This window comes from Oncorhynchus gorbuscha, linkage group LG16, assembly GCF_021184085.1.
Source record: "Oncorhynchus gorbuscha isolate QuinsamMale2020 ecotype Even-year linkage group LG16, OgorEven_v1.0, whole genome shotgun sequence".
Lineage (NCBI taxonomy): Eukaryota > Metazoa > Chordata > Actinopteri > Salmoniformes > Salmonidae > Oncorhynchus > Oncorhynchus gorbuscha.
The window spans coordinates 33,994,597-34,018,681 of record NC_060188.1 but is presented as its reverse complement, the minus strand read 5'-3'; the positions used below and the strand labels follow the sequence as shown (position 1 = coordinate 34,018,681).

Sequence of the window (24,085 nt, the reverse complement as noted above, 5' to 3'; positions counted from 1 at the left end):
GTGAAAGGACAGGTTAAAGTGAATTTCCAAAACACATCCACCAAAGTCCTTTCACCTGTGCTGTTTTCGATATGCCGGCGAAGGGGGATGAAACAAGGAAAAATAACTACTTTTGACTATTGAGACCCACCCCCCTCTCAGCGTACATCGGCACTACATGTGGGCAGCGACATCACACACACACACTGTCCCGTCAGCGCTGTCTCCATGCCCTAGTCTAAAAATCACAGCCTCTGGAAATGAATCTAGCATGTTCCGTCGTGAACGTGTAAACTGAAGTAAACCACCCCAGACGTGTCTTGAGGTAACTTAAGAGGTTAGAGTATTGAAATGCACCACTGGAGACCCAATGTTTTCCCACCCCACCATTTCGTTGTAATGTTGGTGCTGTTCAGATTTGGCAGTGTGAGTTTTTGGAGCCAAAAGTAGATGATTCTCTACACAAGAGATCCTGGGCTCGGTTAGAATACTTTCAAATAGCTCATCCTTTCTACTACTTGACTACGGATGAGTGGGGAAGGTGAAAGCATAAAAAGCGGAGACACTTCGCTTCAATCCAAATCCTGTTCTATCCAGAAATATCTTCCAAAAAGGAAGGCGGAAGGAAGGAAAGGAAGGACACAATGACATTCACACCAAGCTATTTCAAAATGTATGCACTTGCTTGTTCTTGGCTGTTATATATGGATCTATCTTTAAAGGCCAAAAACAAATTCGGAGTATTTTTGGTGGGGTGTAGTAGTGTATAGGATGAGTACTGTAGTGTACAATCAACAAGCTTGGCTGGTCCGTGTCAACATGAACCACAAGAAGAGAGGTACAATATGGCACAAAACGTGCTGGAGTAGAGGCTGACTTTAGTCTAGAATTCAATATATTCACACACACACACACACACACACACACACACACACACACACACACACACACACACACACACACACACACACACACACACACACACACACACACACACACACACACACACACACACACACACACACACACACACACACACACACAGCTAAAAACATGAACGGCCCGTCCACATTTAATACTGGCTCTATAACACCACCACCTTTCGTGGTAATGCACTGCCCAGTAGACTCCGACCCTGAGACCATAGAGGGAATGCTTGGGGAAAGGAAGTCGTTTTTCTCCTTTTTAAAAAATAATAAAAACAATTGCATTCTTTCCATAGCGCTCCATAACAGTAACATTGCTCTTACTCCCCACCTAGTGGTCAAAATTGGCAATTAAAACTTTTTTTTAAAACAACATTTAAAAAATAAAAATTAGTGTACAACAAACATTACAACTGCTCTAGTAATAATAATAATAATAGCAACCATATCTATTTTCCCTCAAAACTATTTTCCAATTTCTATTCACATGGCAAAATGATCATTATTATTACTCTACCAGCGTTTCAGAGTGCTTTTATGTACACTAAGTACAATGTCGGACAAAGGTGTTGGACAGTGAACAATCTTCAATTTTACTGTCAAAACTTCGGACAGGTATTATATACTTATATGCATTTCTATAAACACGTATGAATACAATGCTTTCTGTACAGCACTTTCATGCATTGAACTGTAATTGCTTTATGCACATGTACTTCTACACACCTACCAGGCTGTGAGTCCAGGAATGGGTCAAGCGTGAAAAAATTAAGCGAGCATTGAGCTCTGTACACACACCCGCTTTCATAATGTTCACAGGGAAGTTATTGCTCGGCAGTGGCAGAGTTGTGTTGGGTCAGCCGAGCCACCGGATGGCAGTGTTACATCTGTAATATATTTGAAAATCCTATTCCCAAAAAAACAACTGTTTCTGTAGTTGCCTCTCGTGGTTCAGCTCCTTGCTCCGCCACAAAATGGACAGTATACGACCCATCATTACCTAGTATGCTTCGCGTGTTCGTTTCTGCATTATTTACATAGTTTACATTGTATTTTAAAGCACCCTCTTTCGAACAGTTTTATCTCCACATCCATTAATTTCTGTCAGTTTTATGCCAGCAGAGAAACCCATTGCTGTTAAAAACTCCCCTTTAAAAACACCGCTTTCCTCCCACTTGTATCTCTCCCGTCTGTGCAGACATTGTTATACTCTCAGGTGTCTGTCTAATCTAAGCAGCTAGTCTGCTCAACTGACCCCTACTGGTGGCCAGCCTGTCTGACCTTACTGTTTAATAGCCCCGCCCCCTCCCTCATCTAAACCCTTCTCCTGAATTTGTGAGAGAGATGACCTCATCCAACAATAAAAATCACCTTGAACAATAGGAATGGTGGACCTGCTTTGGCTCTGCCCTTTGTGGTGGTAAACCTGTTTTAGTACCACCCCCTCCATGAACAAACAATCTGGTAGAAAGAAGTGAGATCAGGGACATTCAACCCCCCCCCCACTTACTGCATGGAATATCTCAAACGACACCCTATTCCTCATATGAGAGGGTTAGAGTATCGTTTCAGAGGCAACCTCAGAGAAAGGGCAGGCTTGGTTTGTTCTCTCACCCCGCCCCTTTAAGACTGAGGGGTGGAGCCTATCGTTGCCCTTCCCCTTTAAGAGTAGGAGAGGTGGGAGCCGTTGGAGATGTGTGAGGTGACCGAGGTGCTCCGGCTCAGAACCCCCTCGCCCCCCCCTGCCCCGCCGGGCCCCCCTGAGGCCGTCCTCCTCAGGGGCTGGGGGCTGTTCCTCAGGGCCATCAGGCTGGGGCCCCTGGCAACCAGACCCCCGTATCCCCCTCCCTGGGAAGACGAGGAGGAGGAAGAGGAAGGCGGCGAGGAGGAGTAGAGGGAGATAGGTGGTGGGGGAGGCGGAGGTGGCAGGAGAGCCAGGGACTGGGCTGAGGCGTGTTGGGAGAGGTGGTGGTGATGAACTCCTCCCCCGTGGTGATGGTGTTGGTGTCCTCCACCACCCCCCCACTCTCTCTCCCTCTCGCGGTCCTCGCGCTCGCGGCTCTCTCGGTACAGGTGTGGCGTGCTCTGGTGGTGGTGGTAGTGCTGGGGCAGGTAGTGTTGCTGCTGCTGCTGCTGCTGGTGATGGTGATGGTGGTGGGAGGACGAGGAGGAAGAGGAGTTGGAGGAGTGGCCTCTACCACTCATGTTCATCTCACTATCCCTCCCCAGGCCGTGAGACAAAGTGATCGACTCGGCACGGCTGAAACCTCCTCCACCGCTGCAGCTGTTCTGGCTACGCCACGAAGGGGGCGCCACAGAGTTCTGCACACCGTGGCTCCAGTGGCTCCCGGAGCGAGGAACAGGGCGAGAGGGCCAGCCCCCGGGGCCAGAGGAGGGGCTGGGATTGGGGTAACCCTGGTTGAAGGCCTCGGCGGGGATGCCCGTCAGAGCCATGTTGCTGAAGCCAAGACGCATGCTCTCCGAGTCAAATGCCTCGATTTCCCGTGCCTGGCGCTCCAGTAGAGTACGGATACGCTCTGAACGCTCGTTCTGCAGAGACAGCATCTCTTCCTCAATCTAAGAGAGAGAGAGAGGGACGAGGGGAGAGAAAAATAATATTTTAAGTGGCCTCTCCTTTTTGGTGTCATCTATATTGTACACACACACACACACACACACACACACACACACACACACACACACACACACACACACACACACACACACACACACACACACACACACACACACACACACACACACACACACACACACACACACACACACACACACACACACACGCACACACGCACACACACACACACACTCCCTTCAGACACCCCTCCGCTCCATCTCTCCGTGTCGCTCTCACCCTCTGTTCCAGCAGGGCCCTGCGGATGGACACCCTTTGCTCCAGGTCCTTGGCTTCTCTCTCGTGCTGAGAGTCTGTGTGAATCTTGATCTTGCTCTGGTAAGCGTTCAGCAGCTCCAACTCCTGCTGCAGCTGCATCCGCAGCACCTGGTATTCTGCTTCCTGGGTCTCGTCCAATCGCAGCTAGAGGAGAAAGGGGGGGAGTGGACGTCAGTAGAGCACACCCTGGTCTAATGGACGGTTTGGGGATGCCTACCACTCAAAATGTGGGATTTGTAGTCCTAATTTGTCATTTTAGTAGTTCTAGAGCTTAGCATGGACGTAGTAGGTGTTTGTTGAACTGAAGTTTGTTGGTATACATTTTTGGTGTGGCTGGTTTAATATGTAGATGTATAGTTGATGTGTAGTGGGTGTGATCTGCAGTATGTGCGTGTCTTTGTGTGGGTTATGTCTCTCTGCGTGTGTGTAGTCGTTTTGTAGTACTGCGTCGTTGTAGTTGTCAGGTGTATGAGAGGTGCACGGTAGGGTCCTTGCCTTACTCACAGCCTGTGTGGACAGCATGTCGTTGATGGAGTGGTCGTATTGCTCGGCCAGGATGGCCAGTTTCCTGGTCTGCTCCTCCTTCAGCCTCTTGAGCACCGCCTTGTGGTCGGCCTTGGGAGTGCTCTCCAACAGGTGGTTCCTCAGGGCCTTGTACTGACGCGTCTGGATCTTACACGTGTCCTGGAACTGACGCTTGATCTGGAGCTCCTTGGACTGGGAGAGGGGAGAAAGGAGAGTGAGGGAAGGAGGGGAGAAAGGAGAGTGAGGGAAGGAGAGGAGAAAGGAGAGTGAGGGAAGGAGGGGAGAAAGGAGAGTGAGGGAAGGAGGAAAGGAAGGCGAGAGAGGGGGAAGGAAGGCGAGAGGGAGCCTTACCTTGAGGCTCTTGGGCTGCTGGCGGACCTCCACGGTGTGTTTCTGCCGGAGTTCCTGCTCCCTCCGCTTGTTGTACTCCATCTGGTTGGTGAGCTCAGTCTGGTGCTGCGTGCGGATCAGGTCGGCCCGCGTACGCTGCACCGCCCCCAGCTGACGGAACTCCAGCTCCTGGGTGGACTCGTGGTGCCTCAGCAGCATGGCACACTCCAGGTCCCTCTGGGTCTGCTTCTTGTTCAGGTCCTGGAGGGAGGGGAGAAGGGAGAGAGCCCACAGAGAGAGTTGGGGAAAGGGAAACAAACATGTATAGGAAAAAAAGATGGAGAGGGAGTGAGAGAGGGTAGGAAACGTGTCAACCAAGTGATCACAATACAATTAAGTAGCTTTTGTGTGTGTGTATGTATGAATATATACACACACCAGATGGGATAGTGTATCGCCGCAGAAGGCTGTGGTAGCCATGCTGGTTAAGTGTGCCTTGAATTCTAAATAAATCATTGACAGCGTCACTAGCAAAGCACCCCCACCCCATTACACCTCCTCCTCCATGCTTCACGGTGGGAACCACAAATGCGTAGATCTGTTCACCTAATTTGCGTCTCAAAGACAGGGCCGTTGGAACCAAAATTCTCAAAACCTTTTTTCACTGGTCTAATGCCAATTGCTTGTGTTTCTTGGCCCAAGCAAGTCTCTTCTTCTTATTGGTGTCCTTTAGTAGTGGTTTCTTTGCAACAATACAACCATGAAGGCCTGATTCACACAGCCTCCTCTGAACAGTTGATGTTGAGATGTGTCCATTACTTGAACTCTGTGAAAGCATTTATTTGGGCTGCAATCTGAGGTGCATATAACTCTAATGAACTTCTCCTCTGCAGCAGAGGTAACTCTGGGTCTTCCCTTCCTGTGGCGGTCCTCAAGAGAGGCAGTTTCATCATAGCGCTTGTTGGTCTATGCGAATGCACTTGAAGAAACTTAAGGTTCTTGAAATGTTATGTATTGACTGACCTTCATATCTTAAAGTAATAATGGACTGTCGTTTCTCTTTGCTTATTTGAGCTGTTCTTGCCATAAAATGGACTTGGTCTTTTACTTTAATAGGGCGATTTCCTGTATACCACCCCGACCTTGTCACAACAATGGATTGGCTCAAATGCATTAAGGAAAGAAATTCTACAAATACACTTTTAACAAGAGACACCTGTTAACTGAAATGCATTCCAGGTGACTACCTCATGAAGCTGGTTGAGAAAATGCCAAGAGTGTGCAAAGCTGTCAAGGCAAAAGGTGGCTATTTGAAGAATCTCAAATAGAAAATATATTTTGTTTAACACTTTGTTACTACATGATTTCATATGTGTTATTTCATAGTTTTGATGTCTACACCATTATTTTACAATGTAGAAAATAGTGAAAATAAAAAAAAACCCTGGAATGAGTAGGTGTGTCCAAACTTTTGACTGGTACTGTGTGTATAAATGTATGTATGTATGTATGTATGTATAACTTTAGTCCGTCCCCTCGCCCATACCCGGGCTCGAACCAGGGACCCTCTGCACACCAACAACTGACACCCACGAAGCATCGTTACCCATCGCTCCACAAAAGCCGTGGCCCTTGCAGAGCAAGGGGAACCACTCCTTCAAGGTCTCAAAGCGAGTGACGTCACCGATTAAAACACTATTAGCGCGCACCACCGCTAACTAGCTAGCCATTTCACATCAGTTACATATGTATGTATGTACGTACAGTGGGGAGAACAAGTATTTGATAACCTGCAAAATCGGCAGTGTTTCCTACTTACAAAGCATGTAAAGGTCTGTAATTTTTATCATAGGTACACTTCAACTGTGAGAGACAGAATCTAAAACAAAAATCCAGAAAATCACATTGTATGATTTTTAAGTCATTAATTTGCATTTTATTGCATGACATAAGTATTTGATACATCAGAAAAGTAGAACTTAATATTCAGACAAGAAACCTTTGTTTGCAATTACAGAGATCATACGTTTCCTGTAGTTTTTGACCAGGTTTGCCCACTCCTCCATACAGACCTTCTCCAGACCCTTCAGGTTTCGGGGCTGTCGCTGGGCAATACGGACTTTCAGCTCCCTCCAAAGATTTTCTATTGGGTTCAGGTCTGGAGACTGGCTAGGCCATTCCAGGACCTTGAGATGCTTCTTACGGAGCCACTCCTTAGTTGCCCTGGCTGTGTGTTTCGGGTCGTTGTCATGCTGGAAGACCCAGCCACGACCCATCTTCAATGCTCTTACTGAGGGAAGGACATTGTTGGCCAAGATCTCGCGATACGTGGCCCCATCCACCCCTCAATACGGTGCAGTCGTCCTGTCCACTTTGCAGAAAAGCATCCCCAAAGAATTATGTTTCCACCTCTATGCTTCACGGTTGGGATGGAGTTCTTGGGGTTGTACTCATCCTTCTTCCTCCAAACACGGCGAGTGGAGTTTAGACCAAAAAGCTTTATTTTTTGTCTCATCAGACCACATGACCTTCTCCATTCCTCCTCTGGATCATCCAGATTGTCATTGGCAAACTTCAGACGGGCCTGGACATGCGCTGGCTTGAGCAGGGGGACCTTGCGTGCGCTGCAGGATTTTAATCCATGACGGCGTAGTGTGTTAGTAATGGTTTTCTTTGAAACTGTGGTCCGAGCTCTCTTCAGGTCATTGACCAGGTCCTGTCGTGTAGTACTAGGCTGATCCCTCACCTTCCTCATGATCGTTGATGCCCCATGAGGTGAGATCTTGCATGGAGCCCCAGACCGAGGGTGATTGACCGTCATCTTGAACTTCTTCCATTTTCTAACAATTGCATCAACAGTTGTTGCCTTCTCACCAAGCTGCTTGCCTATTGTCCTGTAGCCCATTCCAGCCTTGTGCAGGTCTACACTTTTATCCCTGATGTCCTTACACAGCTCTCTGGTCTTGGCAATTGTGGAGAGGTTGGAGTCTGTTTGATTGAGTGTGTGGACAGGTGTCTTTTATACAGGTAACGAGTTCAAACGTGCAGTTAATACAGGTATTGAGTGGAGAACAGGAGGGCTTCTTCAAGAAAAACTAACAGGTCTGTGAGAGCCGGAATTCTTACTGGTTGGTAGGTGATTAAATACTTATGTCATGCAATAAAATGCAAATGAATTACTTAAAAATAATGTGATTTTCTGGATTTTTGTTTTAGATTCCATCGCTCACAGTTGAAGTGTACCTATGATAAAAATTACAGACCTCTACATGCTTTTTAAGTAGGAAAACCTGCAAAATCGTCAGTGTATCAAATACTTGTTCTCCCCACTGTATGTATGCATGTATGTATTATGCATGTATGTAGAGAATTGCATTGAGACAGTTGAGACATGGATTGTGTATGTGTGCCATTCAGAAGGTGAATTGGGGGGGGGGGGGGATGTCTTGAGCCAATAAGTATTTAACCCCTTTGTTATGGCAAGCCTAAACAAGCTCAGGGGTAAAAAAAAAAAAAAAAAAAAAAAAAAAAGGGGGGAGTGGGGGAGTGCTTATTAACAAATCACATGGACTCACTCTGTGCGCAATAAGTGTTTAACATGATCTTTTTTAAATGACTACCTCATCTCTGTACAGATATCTGTAAGGTCCGTCAGTCGAGCAGTGAATTTCAAACACAGATTCAACCACAAACACCAGAGAGGTTTTCTAATGCCTCGCAAAAGGGCCTCTATTAGTAGATGGTGTGACGACCCTCCCAGTCTGTCTGCTATATTCTCCTCCTTTGCTCTTCTTTTCCTTAATAGGATGTCGTCGGTGGAAGGAGCTGGGAGGGTCGTCAGCGGAATGGGACACCTGGGCCCGGGTGTGTCCCGGGATAAATTCACCTGTCCCCCATACATGGAGCAGACTCTCTCCACGCAGACACACTTGGATTTTGGTAGTGGTATTTTTGTGGCCGTTTTGCTACCTTTCAACACCCCTCATTATCACATCTATGCAGGCAGCCACTCACACCATTGTTAATTGTATATAGGTCACTTCAGTTAATAAATATATATTTGTTTTGTTCCTCATCTCTTTTTTTGGTTCGGGCTTTGGGCCGGTCCGTGACGTCCGGGATCATAAGGTTGGTACCTAGACATCCTGATAGGTAGTATTTTGTTGCATTATGGATGGGTTAATGCTTATTGGAATGAGCTTCGTTTGGTATTCACGGCACAAGTGTTTAGTATAGTGCCTTTAGATACGCATCAGTGATTTTGGTTGTCCGGTGATGTCATCAATCAAGTGTGTTGCCTGGTAGAGTATGCCAGTGGGCTTAATACTAGCGTCGTTGGGGCTTACTGGTATGTGTATTGTGTTTGGGGGGGGGGGGGAAACGTGGAGTTAATGTTTGGAAACGCCATAGGTGCTTTGTTTGCATCTTTTGTTACAGCTTTTTGAGTTGTAATGTTTGGTACCCAGTGCTGGTTGCCTTTGTTTGTTTGATAAACTTGCCACTGCAGTGGATAGTTGGGTTGTGTTCTGCGTTGGAGAGAGTATCATTGGTTAGTTTCCAGGCCCCTGCCCAGGCTGGAAACCCTTGCTCTACTCGCTGTTGGGACATTGGTCTGAGGTGAGTACAAACTGCTGTGTACCTCAGTGGGAGATTTGGGTAGGGTAGTGTCATTTGCAACCCGGAGCCACTCCTATACCTTGACTTTGTTGTCCTTAACTTCTTATGGCTGGGGGGCAGTATTGAGTGGCTTGCATGAATAAGTTGCCCAAAGTAAAACGGCCTACTCCTCAGTCTCAGTCGCTAATATATGTATATTATTATTAATATTGGAAAGAAAACACTAAAGTTTCTAAAACTGTTTGAATGATGTCTGAGTATAACAGAACTCATGACATGCAAAATCCTGAGGAGAAATCAAAAAAGGAAGTGAGAAATCTGAGCCTTGTATGTATTCACCAATGAAATCCCCTTAAGATATGTTGTACTGCCTAGGGGTTCCACTAGATGTCAACCATCAATAGAAATTATAATGAGACTTCTATGGTGTTGTGGGAGTGAATGATAGCAGAATCAGTCAGGTGTCTGGCAGTCAGCCATTTTCTGATCATGCTTATTCCTCATGGTAGTCACTTGAGTTCCATGGCTCATGAAGACAAGAAGGAATAGTCCGGTTGGAACTTTATTGAAGGTACATGTTAAAAACATTCTAATGATTGATTCTGTACATAGTTTGAAATGTTTCTTCGACCTGTATATAACCTTCTGAAGTTTTTGTCCGATGCAACGCTGACCAGAATGAGCGTTTGGATATGTATACCAAACGCGCTAACAAAAGAAGGTATTTGGACATAAATTAGACATTTTCGAACAAAACAAAAATTTATTGTGGACCTGGGATTCCTGGAGTGCTTTCTGATGTAGATCAAAGGAAAGGAATATTTATCATGTCATTTCTTGTTTATGTTGACGTCAACATGGCGGCTATTGTGACAAATGTTTCTGAGCGCCATCTCAGATTATTGCATGGCTGGCTTTTCCGTAAAGGTTATTTGAAATCCGACACAGCGGCTGCATTAAGGAGAGGTAAAATCTATAATTCCATGTGTATAACTTGTATTATCATCTACATTTATGATTACTATTTCTGTTGAATGATGTGGCTATGAAAAATCACTGGATGTTTTTGGAACTAGTGAATGTAACGCGCCAATGTAAACTCATTTTGATAAATATGAACCTTATCAAACAAAACATACATGTATTGTGTAACATGAAGTCCTATTAGTGTCATCTAATGAAGATCAAAGGTTAGGGATTCATTTTATCTCTATTTCTGCTTTTTGAAACTCCCATCTTTGGCTGGGGAAAAAATGGCTGTGTTTTTCTGTGACTATATGTGGTGACCTAACAATCGTTGGTTGTGCTTTTGCTGTAAGGCATATTTGAAATCGGACACGGTTGTTGGATTAACAACAAGAATAGCTTTACAATGGTATGAGATACATGTATGTTTGAGGAATGTTAATTATGAGATTTTTGATGTTTTGAAAATGGCGCCCTACACTGACTGGCTGTTGTCATATCGCTCCCGTTAACGCGATTGCAGCCATAAGAAGTTAAGCCATTTTGCCACAACTTTGGAAGTATCATTGGGGTCATTGTCCATCTGGAAGACCCATTTGCAACCAAGCTTTAACTTCCTGACTGATGGCTTGATTGTAAATGCAATATAAATCCACATAATTATCCTTCCTCTGATACCATCTATTTTGTGAAGTGCACTAGTCCCTCCTGCAACAAAGCACCCCCACAACATGATGCTTCCACCCCTATACTTCACGGTTGGGATGGTGTTCTTCAGCTTGCAAGCATCACCCTTTTTCCTCCAAACATAACAATGGTCATTATGGCCAGACAGCTCTATTTTTGTTTCATCAGACCAGAGGACATTCTCCAAAGAGTACGATCTTTGTCCCCATGTGCAGTTGCAAACTGTAGTCTGGCTTTTTTGTGGCGGTTTTGGAACAGTGGCTTCTTCCTTGCTGAGCGGCCTTTCAGGTAATGTCGAAATGTGGACTCGTTTTACTGTGGAAATAGATACTTTTGTACCCGTTTCCCTCCAGCATCTTCACAAGGTCCTTTGCTGTTCTGAGATTGATTTGCAATTTTCGCACCAAAGTATGTTCATCTCTAGGAGACAAAGTGTCTCCTTCCTGAGCGGTATGATGGCTGCGTGGTCCCATGGTATTTATACTTGCGTACTATTGTTTGTACAGATGACCGTGGTACCTGCAGGCATTTGGATATTGCACCCAAGGATGAACCAGACTTGGCTACAATTTGTTTTCTTGAGGTCTTGGCTGATGTCTTTTGATTTTCCCATGATGTCAAGCAATGAGGCACGGAGTTTGAAGGTAGGCCTTGAAATACATCTACAGGTACACCTCCAATTTACTCAAATGTCAAATCAACCTATCAGAAGCTTATAAAAGCCATGACATTTTCTGAAATTTTCCAAGTTATTTAAAGGCACAGTCAACTTAGTGTATGTAAATTTCTGACCCACTAGAATTGTGATACAGTGAAATAATCTGTCTGTAAACAACTTTTGGGAAAAGTACTTGAATCATGTACGAAGTAGTCCAAACCGACAGTTTGTCGAGTGGTTGAAAAACAAGTTAATGACTCCAACCTAAGTGTATGTAAACTTCCGACTTCAACTGTATCATCTCTCGTGTTGCCCAGTGTAATTGGCATTTCTCTTGTTGTGGTCTGGTGTGCTCAGCAGAGGGGAAGAGCGAGATTATTTTGAGAATTTACTTGTGAATATGGCGTCTTATGTAGATGAGTTAATTTGCTGTCCATCAGAGTAACTGTTAGAATTATGTACTAAAGAATTTGAAGATCGCTGATCACTACCAGGTTGAAATTTGTCATAAAATTCTCTCAGGTTGATATATATACACTAGAAGTTACCACTGGGCAGCCTCTGCCGAGGATTCGCCATCTCCCCATTTTGCTACAATGGTCGCTCTGTCTGAGCCCTAGATGAGCCTGGCTCCCGTGGTAAAGCTGACTTCAGTCAAGAGTGTTACTACTGTCAGGGTTCTGGTCATTGGAAAAACGAATGTCCTGTTCAGCCTCCAGTATTTATGCTGCAATAGTTTGTGTCGGGGGTTAGGGTCAGTCTGTTATATCTGGAGTATTTCTCCTGTCTTATCCGGTGTCCTGTGTGAATTTAAGCATGCTCTCTAATTCTCTTTCTCTCTCTCTGAAGACCTGAGCCCTAGGACCATGCCTCTGGACTACCTGGCCTGATGACTCCTTGCTGTCCCCAGTCCACCTGGTCGTGCTGCTGCTCCAGTTTCAACTGTTCTGCTTGCGGCTATGGAACACTGACCTGTTCACCGGACGTGCTACCTGACCTGCTGTTTTCGACTCTCTAGAGACAGAAAGAGTGGTAGAGATTAGAGGTTGAGCGATTAAAGGTTGAGCGATTAATCGGAATAGCCGATTAATTAGGGCTGATTTCAAGTTTTCATAACAATCGGAAATCTATTTTTGGGCCGCCGATTTGCCAATACATTTATTTTTTAAATAAATGTTATACCTTGATTTATCTAGGCAAGTCAGTTAAGAACACGTTCTTATTTTCAATGATGGCCAAGGAACGGTGGGTTAACTGCCTTGTTCAGGGGCAGAACAACGGATTTTCAACTTGTCAGCTCGGGGGAGCCAATCTTGCAAACTTACAGTTAACTAGTCCAACACAATAACGACCTGCCTCTCTCATTGCACTCCTGTTACGCGAATGCAGTAAACCAAGTTGCTAGCTAGCATTATACTTATCTTATAAAAAACAATCACCACTAGTTACCTACACATGGTTGATGATATTACTAGATATTATCTAGCGAATAATCTGACTGAGCATAGAAGTATCTGACTGAGTGGTGGTAGGCAGAAGCAAGCACGTAAACATTAATTCAAACAGCACTTTCGTGCGTTTTGCCAGCAGCTCTTCGTTTTCGTTGTGCGTCAACATTGCGCTGTTTATAACTTCAAGCCTATCAACTCCCGAGATGAGGCTGGTGTGACCGAAGTGAAATGGCTAGCTAGTTAGAGCACGCTAATAGCGTTTCAAACTTCACTCGCTCTGAGCCTTGGGGTGGTTGTTTCCCTTGCTCTGCATGGGTAACGCTGCTTCAATGTGGTGGCTGTTGTCGTTGTGTTGCTGGCTCGAGCCCAGGGAGGAGCGAGGAGAGGGCCGGAAGCTATACTGTTACACTGGCAATACTAAAGTGCCTATAAGAACATCCAATAGTCAAAGCTTAATGAAATACAAATGGTATAGAGGGAAATAGCCCTATAATTCTTATAATAACTACAACCTAAAACTTCTTACCTGGGAATATTGAAGACTCATGTTAAAAAGGATCCACCAGCTTTCATATATTCTCATGTTCTGAGCAAGGAACTGAAACGTTAACTTTCTTACATGGCACATATTGCACTTTTACTTTCTTCTCCAACACGGTTTTTGCATTATTTAAACCAAATTGAAAACGTTTCATTATTTACTTGAGGCTAAATTGATTTTATTGATGTATTCTAATAAGTTAAAATAAGTGTTCATTCAGTATTGTTGTAATAGTCATTATTACAAATCAATTTAAAAAATACATCGGTATCGGCTTTTTTGGTCCTCCAATAATCGGTATCGGTGTTGAAAAATCATAGTCGGTCGACCTCTGGTAGAGATACCCTGAATGATCGGCTATGAAAAGCTAACTGACATTTACTCCTGTGGTGCTGACCTGTTGCACCCTCTACAACCACTGTGATTATTATTTGACCCTGCTGGTCATCTATGAACATTAGAACATCTTGCCTTTCCAGGGAGTTTTTCCTAGCCACCGTGCTTCTACAACTGCATTGCTTGCTGTTTGGGGTTTTAGGCTGGGTTTCTGTACAGCACTTTGTGACATCAGCTGATGTAAGAATAGCTTTATAAATAAATGTGATTGTTCTCAGGGTAAATTCAGTGCTTATGTTAAACCTAAGCCCAAGGCATTAGCAGCGCCTGTCCCACATCAGTTCACTCTTGTCACTCTCATGCCCAGGGGCATGTGAAAGTCCATATTGACCCAGATTATTTGCCTTTCACTACGGAGGGTTTTGTGTCATTGTCAAGAAGTAACGACCAAGTGCCAGTGAAGATCTTGAGAGACACAAGTGCCTCTGATCGTCTGTGTTGCCCTTCTCTGCGGAGACTGATTCGGGGGAATAGTGTTTTAATTAGGGGAATAGGTTTGAACTCTGTCAGTTCCATTGCAAAAACTGATGTGGGATTCTGAACTGGTGAAAGGTGAGGTTGTTGTAGGGGTGCGTCCTTCGTTGCCTATTGAGGGTATCGACGTTATCGTCGGGAATAACTTGGCTGGTGAGCGTGTATGGCCTGTGTCTCCATCTCCAGTGGTTTCCAATAGGCCATCAATTGTAGGGATTCCCGATGAGAGCGCAGAGTTTCCCCAGAGGTGTTCTCTGTGTGTGCCTTTACCCCATTCATGGAGGAGAATCTCTCCATGCAGACACACTTAGATTTTTGTTGTTGCCGATTTGTTTTTTTTTGCCACCTTTCAACACCACAGCTATGCATACAACCACACACACCATTGTTAATTTTAAATAGGCTACTTCAGTTAATAAATATGTTTCTGTAACTTGGGTGCCTGATCAATTCTCATTGAAAGCAAGTTTAAGAAGCAGTAGATCCGTTTTGTACCCTAGTTTAACAAAATTACTATTTTTGTTTATTGAAAATATGTTGCCTTCAGGAAAGAATCAGACATGGACTTTTCCCACATAGCCTTATTCTAAAATGTATGAAATTAAACTATTTCCTCACAATACCCCATAATGGCAAAGCTGTGCTGTGACACTCCCCATCCAACCTGACCGAGCTTGAGAGGATCTTCAGAGAAAAAAAAACCTCCAAATACAAGTGCGCCAAGCTTGTACCCAAGAAAACTCGAGGCTGTAATCACTGCCAAAGGGGATTTTAAGTACAGAGTAAAGGGTCTGAATATTTATTATGTTCCTAGCAAACATTTCTTGCTTTGTCACTACAGTGTAGATTGAGGGATAATAAACAATTTTAGAAAACGATAAAATGTGGAAAAAAGTCAAGGGGTCCAAATACGTGTCGGGGATTGGGCGAGGTGCGAGAGGCCCAGGGACTGGGTTAAGCCTCTCCCCACCCCTACACCCTACAGTCTATTTCCTCGAAAATATCAACGCAAAGTGTTGCTCCCATATTTCATGAGCTGATATAAAATATCCCAGAAATGTTCCATATGCACAAAACACTTATTTCTCTACAATTTTGGGCAGAATCTTGTTTACATCCCTATAAGTGAGTATTACTCCTTTGCCAAGATGGCATATCAAGAAGCTAATTAATAGCAGCATGACCATTACACAGATACACCTTGTACTGGGGACAATAAAAGGCCACTCTAAAATGTGCAGTTCTGTCACAACACAATGCCACAGATGTCTCAAGTTGAAGGAGCGTGTAATTGGCAGGAATGTCCACCAGAGCATTTAACGTTCCCTTTTCGACCATAACATTTTAGAGAATTTAGCAGTACGTCCAACCGGCCTCACAACTGCAGACCATGTGTAACCATGCCAACCCAGGACCTCCACATCTGGAATCTTCACCTGTGGGATCGTCTAAGACCAGCCACCCGGACAGCTGATGAAACTGAGTATTTCTGTCTGTAATAAAGCCCTTTCTGGGAAAAACGCATTACGATTGGCTGGGTCCTGCTCCCCAGTGGGTGAGCATATGCCCGCCCTAGACTCGGGCCGAATAAATGTATTGACTCATTTCCTATGAACTATAACTCAGTGAAGTCGTTAAATGTTGCAGTTAACATGTACAATACTTTGCTTTTCTCATTTCACCTGTCACATTATGAAGCATACCATAGTTCCCCAGAACAGTTCAGCCAGTGATGTGTTTGTACATAGCACAATGGGAGAAAGCAGGATCAGGTGAGTCCAGCTGTGTATTGACAGGGGTTGTGTTTTTTATCGAAAGTCAGTGTTGTGATCAGGGATATCCAACTATAGTTTTCCTTCACAGAAAATACATTAGAGCAACACATTCAGCAATAAATAGCTTCATAGTGAGTGAGTTAACAAAAACGATGCATGGCCATTCTATTTTTAACATTTCACATTCAGTAGCTCATACCCGTGCATGTAAGCTCAGCAAAAAAAGAAACGTCCTCTCCCTGTCAACTGTGTTTACTTTCAGCAAACTAAATATTTGTATGAACATAAGATTCAACAACAGACAAACTGAACAGGTTCCACAGACATGTGACTAACAGAAATTGAATAATGTGTCTGAACAAAGGGGGGGGGGGGGTCAGTATCTATACCCCCTACTCACAAGGCAGGCAATACGCTTGACCTCATCTTTACTAGATGCTGTTCTTCCACTAACCTTATTGCAACTCCCCTCCAAGTCTCCGACCACTACCTTGTATCCTTTTCCCTCTCGCTCTCATCCAACACTTCCCACACTGCCCCTACTCGGATGGTATCGCGCCGTCCCAACCTTCGCTCTCTCTCCCCCGCTACTCTCTCCTCTTCCATCCTATCATCTCTTCCCTCCGCTCAAACCTTCTCCAACCTATCTCCTGATTCTGCCTCCTCAACCCTCCTCTCCTCCCTTTCTGCATCCTTTGACTCTCTATGTCCCCTATCTTCCAGGCCGGCTCAGTCCTCCCCTCCCGCTCCGTGGCTTGACGACTCATTGCGAGCTCACAGAACAGGGCTCCGGGCAGCCGAGCGGAAATGGAGGAAAACTCGCCTCCCTGCGGACCTGGCATCCTTTCACTCCCTCCTCTCTACATTTTCCTCCTCTGTCTCTGCTGCTAAAGCCACTTTCTACCACTCTAAATTCCAAGCATCTGCCTCTAACCCTAGGAAGCGCTTTGCCACCTTCTCCTCCCTCCTGAATCCTCCTCCCCCTCCCCCCCTCCTCCCTCTCTGCAGATGACTTCGTCAACCATTTTGAAAAGAAGGTCGACGACATCCGATCCTCGTTTGCTAAGTCAAACGACACCGCTGGTTCTGCTCACACTGCCCTACCTTGTGCTCTGACCTCTTTCTCCCCTCTCTCTCCAGATGAAATCTCGCGTCTTGTGACAGCCGGCCGCCCAACAACCTGCCCGCTCGACCCTATCCCCTCCTCTCTTCTCCAGACCATTTCCGGAGACCTTCTCCCTTACCTCACCTCGCTCATCAACTTATCCCTGACCGCTGGCTACGTCCCTTCCGTCTTCAAGAGAGCGAGAGTTGCACCCCTTCTGAAAAAACCTACACTCGATCCCTCCGATGTTAACAACTACAGACCAGTATCCCTTCTTTCTTTTCTCTCCAAAACTCTTGAACGTGCCGTCCTTAGTCAGCTCTCCCGCTATCTCTCTCAGAATGACCTTCTTGATCCAAATCAGTCAGGTTTCAAGACTAGTCATTCAACTGAGACTGCTCTTCTCTGTATCACGGAGGCGCTCCGCACTGCTAAAGCTAACTCTCTCTCCTCTGCTCTCATCCTTCTAGACCTATCGGCTGCCTTCGATACTGTGAACCATCAGATCCTCCTCTCCACCCTCTCCGAGTTGGGCATCTCCGGCGCGGCCCACGCTTGGATTGCGTCCTACCTGACAGGTCGCTCCTACCAGGTGGCGTGGCGAGAATCTGTCTCCTCACCACGTGCTCTCACCACTGGTGTCCCCCAGGGCTCTGTTCTAGGCCCTCTCCTATTCTCGCTATACACCAAGTCACTTGGCTCTGTCATAACCTCACATGGTCTCTCCTATCATTGCTATGCAGACGACACACAATTAATCTTCTCCTTTCCCCCTTCTGATGACCAGGTGGCGAATCGCATCTCTGCATGTCTGGCAGACATATCAGTGTGGATGACGGATCACCACCTCAAGCTGAACTTCGGCAAGACGGAGCTGCTCTTCCTCCCGGGGAAGGACTGCCCGTTCCATGATCTCGCCATCACGGTTGACAACTCCATTGTGTCCTCCTCCCAGAGCGCTAAGAACCTTGGCGTGATCCTGGACAACACCCTGTCGTTCTCAACTAACATCGAGGCGGTGGCCCGTTCCTGTAGGTTCATGCTCTACAACATCCGCAGAGTACGACCCTGCCTCACACAGGAAGCGGCGCAGGTCCTAATCCAGGCACTTGTCATCTCCCGTCTGGATTACTGCAACTCGCTGTTGGCTGGGCTCCCTGCCTGTGCCATTAAACCCCTACAACTCATCCAGAACGCCGCAGCCCGTCTAGTGTTCAACCTTCCCAAGTTCTCTCACGTCACCCCGCTCCTCCGCTCTCTCCACTGGCTTCCAGTTGAAGCTCGCATCCGCTACAAGACCATGGTGCTTGCCTACGGGGCTGTGAGGGGAACGGCACCTCAGTACCTCCAGGCTCTGATCAGGCCCTACACCCAAATAAGGGCACTGCGTTCATCCACCTCTGGCCTGCTCGCCTCCCTACCATTGAGGAAGTACAGTTCCCGCTCAGCCCAGTCAAAACTGTTCGCTGCTCTGGCTCCCCAATGGTGGAACAAACTCCCTCACGACGCCAGGACAGCGGAGTCAATCACCACCTTCCGGAGACACCTGAAACCCCACCTCTTTAAGGAATACTTAGGATAGGATAAAGTAATCCTTCTCACCCCCCTTAAAATATTTAGATGCACTATTGTAAAGTGGCTGTTCCACTGGATGTCATAAGGTGAATGCACCAATTTGTAAGTCGCTCTGGATAAGAGCGTCTGCTAAATGCCTTAAATGTAAATGTAATGTATCTGGTGTTGCCACCAGCTGCATTAAGTACTGTGCTGTGCATTTCCTCAAAGACTGCACCAGCTTTGCCAGTTCTTGCCGTGAGATGTTACCACACTCCTCCACTAAGGCACCTGCAAGTTCCGGGACATTTCTGGGGGGGGAATGGCTCTAGCCCTCACAGGAAATCACGCACAGAACGAGCAGTATGGCTGGTGGCATTGTCATGTCAAAATGAGCCTACAGGAAGGGTACCACATGAGGGAGGAGGATGTCTTCCCTGTAACGCACAGCGAGATTGCCTGCAATGACAACAAGCTCAGTCCGATGACGCTGTGACGCCCCAGATGGACCCTCCACCTCGATCCTGCTCCAGAGTACTAGTCTCAGTGTAACACTCAATCCTTCGACGATAAACAGAATCCGACCATCAACCCTGGTGAGACAAAAGAGACTTGTTTTGCCAGTCCTGTCTGGTCCAGCGTCGATGGGTTTGTGCACATAGGTGATGTTGTTGACGGTGATGTCTGGTGAGGTCCAGCCTTACAACAGGCCTACAAGCTCTCAGTCCAACCTCTCTCTGCCTATTTGGGACAGTCTGAGCACTGATGGAGGGATTTTGCATTCCTGGTGTAACTCGGTCAGTTGTTGTTGCCATCCTGTACCTGTCCCGCAAGTGTGATGTTCAGATGTACTGATCCTGAGCAGGCGTTGTTACACATGGTCTGCCACCCAGAGAACAATAAACTGTCCGTCTGGTCTCCCTGTAGCGCTGTCTTAGGAGTCTCACAGTATGGACATTGCAATTTATTGCCCTGGCCACATCTGCAGTCCTCATGCCTCCTTGCAGCATGCCAAAGGCACGTTCACGCAGATGAGAAGGGACCCTGGGCATCTTTCTTTTGGTGTTTTCCAGAGTCAGTAGAAAGGCCTCTTTAGTGTCCTAAGTTTTCATAACTGACCTTACTTGCCTACCATCTGTAAGCTGTTAGTGTCTTAACGACCATTCCACAGGTGCATGTTCATTAATTGTTTATGGTTCATTGAACATTTATGGTTCATGGGAAAGTGTTTAAACCCTTTACAATGAAGATCTGTGAAATTATTTAGATTTTTACAAATTATCTTTGAAAGACAGGGTCTTGAAAAAGGGACATATCTTTTTTTGTTGAGTTTATAACTTTACGACCTGGATTGCCGGTCTTGCAATTCATGTTTTTCGTTTGCACTCGTTAGCATATATAGCAAGCAGAATCCATGGAAATGTGCTATTACTCATACTAATTTGGTTAGCATTCTAGTAATAGACACCCAATGGGCTTTGTGTTGTTTGGCGCATCCTTGTGTACTAAACCGGTAGTACCGTAAATCCCGGGATGAGAGAAGGATGGTATGACGATATGAAAATATGGATAATGCCCAAACCTATTGCTAATCAATTCAAATTTTGTGCTAATCACACGACTATGACATGTGGCTCTAAATCGAGGCAACAGTTGTATTAGATGTGACTTCGAAAAATGGCAAAATTGTCAATCAAAATAATTTTTTGCACATTAGCCATATTAGTTTTGGGATGCCAAATTGATTCTGATTTGAGGCATATAAAGTTTAACTATAATAACTATTTCTAAGTTAACTTCTGCTTGAAGTCGATAATGGTGATGGGGGGGGGGTGTTCTAAGGCTTATGCTAGATGGTGATGGACAGATCTGCCAATTAAACCTCTGAGAGACCTCTCTGAGCAGGTCAATCTCCCCCAGTAATATACCTTTACTATAGGTATTACAATAGGTCTGCTTTACCTCTCTGAGCAGATCTTGTTCCAGATTGTGTCGGGCCAGCAGCATCTTCCTCTTGTACTGGCGACACTGCAGCTCGTAATACTGCCTCTGTCTCCTCAGCAGCCCCGCCTCCTCCTCCGCCTGCAGCTGCTGCAGACACTCCTTCTGACGCACCAGCCATTCCTGCTTCTCCCGCTTAGGGGTCGACTGGTTCTCATTCAGTTCCTAGTAGAAACACAGGGGGAAGGGTTAGAGGGTGACACCAGCTACCCCTGCTTCTCCCGCTTAGGGGTCGACTGGTTCTCATTCGGTTCCTAGTATAAAACAACAGGGGGAAGGGTTAGAGTGACACTAGCCACTCATTACAACACAGGGGTAAGGGTTGAAGCTAGGGACGTGACAAATGGCTCATAAAATTGCAGAGTAATGGTCCAATTACGCATGTATGAACACTAGGGCCGGGCAATTAAGTTAAGCGTACCACAGTCATATACCATTGAAAGCGCCTCGGGTAGGGCATGTTTTTGTGTCTAAGGGTACACTCAGGCTTTTTAATTGCCGACAAAACCTTCTCCAGAGAAGGTTTCGAAGTGCCACTGAACGGGTATTTTACTTGTCTGTAAAGGAATGCCGCTTCTGAAGAGGAACTTACTATCAATCAAATTATCTCGAGCTGCCTGCATCTCCCATAGCAAGCTAGCAAGGGATGGAGAGAGAGGGGAGGGGCACAGTATAGGAAGGTCGGCCACCAGACAGACTGAATCTGAACCGTGCACTAGGCCCATCTATCGGCAATCAAAAGCTGCATCTCGCAATTTCTAGCAGTAAAAACAACTTCAGTAAAGTAGGGTCTATCATCAATGAGGCCAGGGGAACAGGCCGAAGACTGAACACACACCTGCATCATTAGTGAAGAGAAAGAGCAGACGAGCCAGCTGCACTGTGATAAATAAAAAAATCCGTAGGATTACAAATAATTAGAAGACTTCAAATGAACCGCAAGAACAGATACAATGTTTGATTAAAACTATTTCAAACATTGCTTAGATTGGTTCTCTATGCGTGGGAATACTTGGGAACAGATTTCTGAAAATGTTAAGCTGATTTGTGGAGCTGTTTTCCTGGTGTTTTTACAGTCTTATGTGCAACAAGGAAACATTGCAAAGAAAAATTGGGGGGCCAAATAATTTCATTTGGCCTGCGGGCCGCCAGTTGAGGAACCCTGGGTTAGGGGGTGACACAAGCCAATCAAAACACAGGGGGAAGGGTTAGTTAGACACCAGACACTCCTGGGTCAGTCCCATGTGACTGCAATTGACTGCAATTGTATGGTTGTCCTGAAATGGTTGGAATAAGGTTGTCGGTGTGGTTGGAATAAGGTTGTACCTCTTTGAGCTGGTCCTTGCGCTGGCGGTACTGGCGTTTCTGAGACTCCAGAAGACCGGTCAGCTCTTTCTTCTGCTGGCTCAGGATATGCTGCTGGAACTTCTTCTCCTCAGCTAGGGCTGCCTTGGTCTAGAGAGAGGGAGGTGTTTGGTATTTTTATTAGGATCCCCATTAGCTGTTGCAAAAGCAGCAGCTACTCTTCCTGGCGTCCACACAAAACATTAAATACATGTTTTTTTTTTTTAAAGGCGCACTTAGCTTACATATTAATACATACACAAACTATCTAGGTCAAATAGGGGAGAGGCGTTGTGCCGTGAGATGTTTTTTTTTTAAACCAGGTTTGCTGTTAATTTGAGCAATATCAGATGAAACGTATTTCCATGCAATAATAGCTCTCTATATAATACTGTACGCTTTCTTGAATTTGTTCTGGATTTGGGGACTGCGAAAAGACCCCTGGTGGGGCCAGAGCTGTGTGTTTCTTAAAAACACGTTTCTTAAAAAAGAAGAAGTGATGCAGTAAGTCTCTCCTAAACTCTTAGCCAAGAGACTGGCAAGCAAAGTATTTATATTAGCTCTCGGATTACAGTGAAGAGCAAGATGTTCCGCTCTGTTCTGGGCCAGCACTAGGTCTTTCCTTGCAGCACTCGACTGGACAATAATCAAGATTAGACTAAACTAGAGCCTGTAGGACTTGTTTTTGGAATGTGTTCATCAAAAAAGCAGAGCATCTCCTTAAGCAGAGCATCTCTTTTTTCCCCATCTTTATAACCATTGAATCTATATGTTTTAAACATGATAATTTACAATCTTAGGTAACACCAAGTAATTCAACAGTCACACCATTCATTACCAGATTCAGCTGAGGTCTAGAACTTAGGGAATGATTTGTAAAAAATACAAATGCTTAGTTTTAGAGATGTTCAGGACCAGTTTATTACTGGCCACCCATTCCAAAACAGACTGCAACTCTTTGTTAAGGGTTTCAGTGACTTCATTAGCTGTGGTTGCTGATGTGTATATGGTTGAATCATCAGCATACATGGACACACATGCTTCATTTAATGCCAGTGGTAAAAATAGAAAAGAGGGCCTAGAGAGCTGCCCTGCGGTACACCACATTTGACATGTTTGACATTAGAGAAGCTCCTATTAAAGAAAACCCTTTGAGTTCTATTAGATAGATTGCCATATCATGGATTCAGAGCTGAGGTTGAAAAACCTTATTTAAACATGTTATGGTCAATCATTTCAAAGGCTGCACTGAAATCTAACAGTACAGCTCACAATCTTATTATCAATTTCTTTCAACCAATTATTCAGTAATTTGTGTCAGTGTAGTACATGTTGAGTGCCCTTCTCTATAAGCAAAATAATTGGCAACATCAAATGGTTTTGAGATGAAAAAGCCATCAAATTCGATAAAAGATGGGGTTGAATGTGTTTTTCTGCCCATAATTTTATTTACATTTACATTTACATTTAAGTCATTTAGCAGACGCTCTTATCCAGAGCGACTTACAAATTGGTGCATTCACCTTATGACATCCAGTGGGACAGTCACTTAACAATAGTGCATCTAAAACTTAGGGGGGTGGGGTGAGAGGGATTACTTAACCTATCCTAGGTATTCCTTAAAGAGGTGGGGTTTCAGGTGTCTCCGGAAGGTGGTGATTGACTCCGCTGTCCTGGCGTCGTGAGGGAGTTTGTTCCACCATTGGGGGGCCAGGGCAGCGAACAGTTTTGACTGGGCTGAGCGGGAGCTGTACTTCCTCAGTGGTAGGGAGGCGAGCAGGCCAGAGGTGGATGAACGCAGTGCCCTTGTTTGGGTGTAGGGCCTGATCAGAGCCTGGAGGTACT

At 45.4% G+C, this 24,085-nt stretch overlaps 1 protein-coding gene across 3 annotated transcripts in view; it reads right to left on the bottom strand.

Annotated features, from left to right (window-relative positions):
- Window positions 1–322: 322 nt before the first annotated feature.
- The window catches only part of LOC123999244 (serine/threonine-protein kinase TAO2-like), a 46,564-nt gene continuing 22,801 nt past the window's right edge, over window positions 323–24,085 (bottom strand). For 2 of the 3 annotated variants that reach the window (XM_046304799.1, XM_046304798.1), the window contains exons 15-20: window positions 22,223–22,351; window positions 20,858–21,061; window positions 4,693–4,932; window positions 4,312–4,533; window positions 3,778–3,960; window positions 323–3,482 (exon numbers count right to left, since the gene is read on the bottom strand). In XM_046304799.1, the coding sequence (XP_046160755.1) occupies window positions 2,568–3,482; window positions 3,778–3,960; window positions 4,312–4,533; window positions 4,693–4,932; window positions 20,858–21,061; window positions 22,223–22,351 (1,893 nt within the window). In that variant the 3' untranslated portion in view covers window positions 323–2,567. The remainder of the gene's footprint in view (window positions 3,483–3,777; window positions 3,961–4,311; window positions 4,534–4,692; window positions 4,933–20,857; window positions 21,062–22,222; window positions 22,352–24,085) is intronic. The other variant, XM_046304800.1, reaches the window with a different exon arrangement.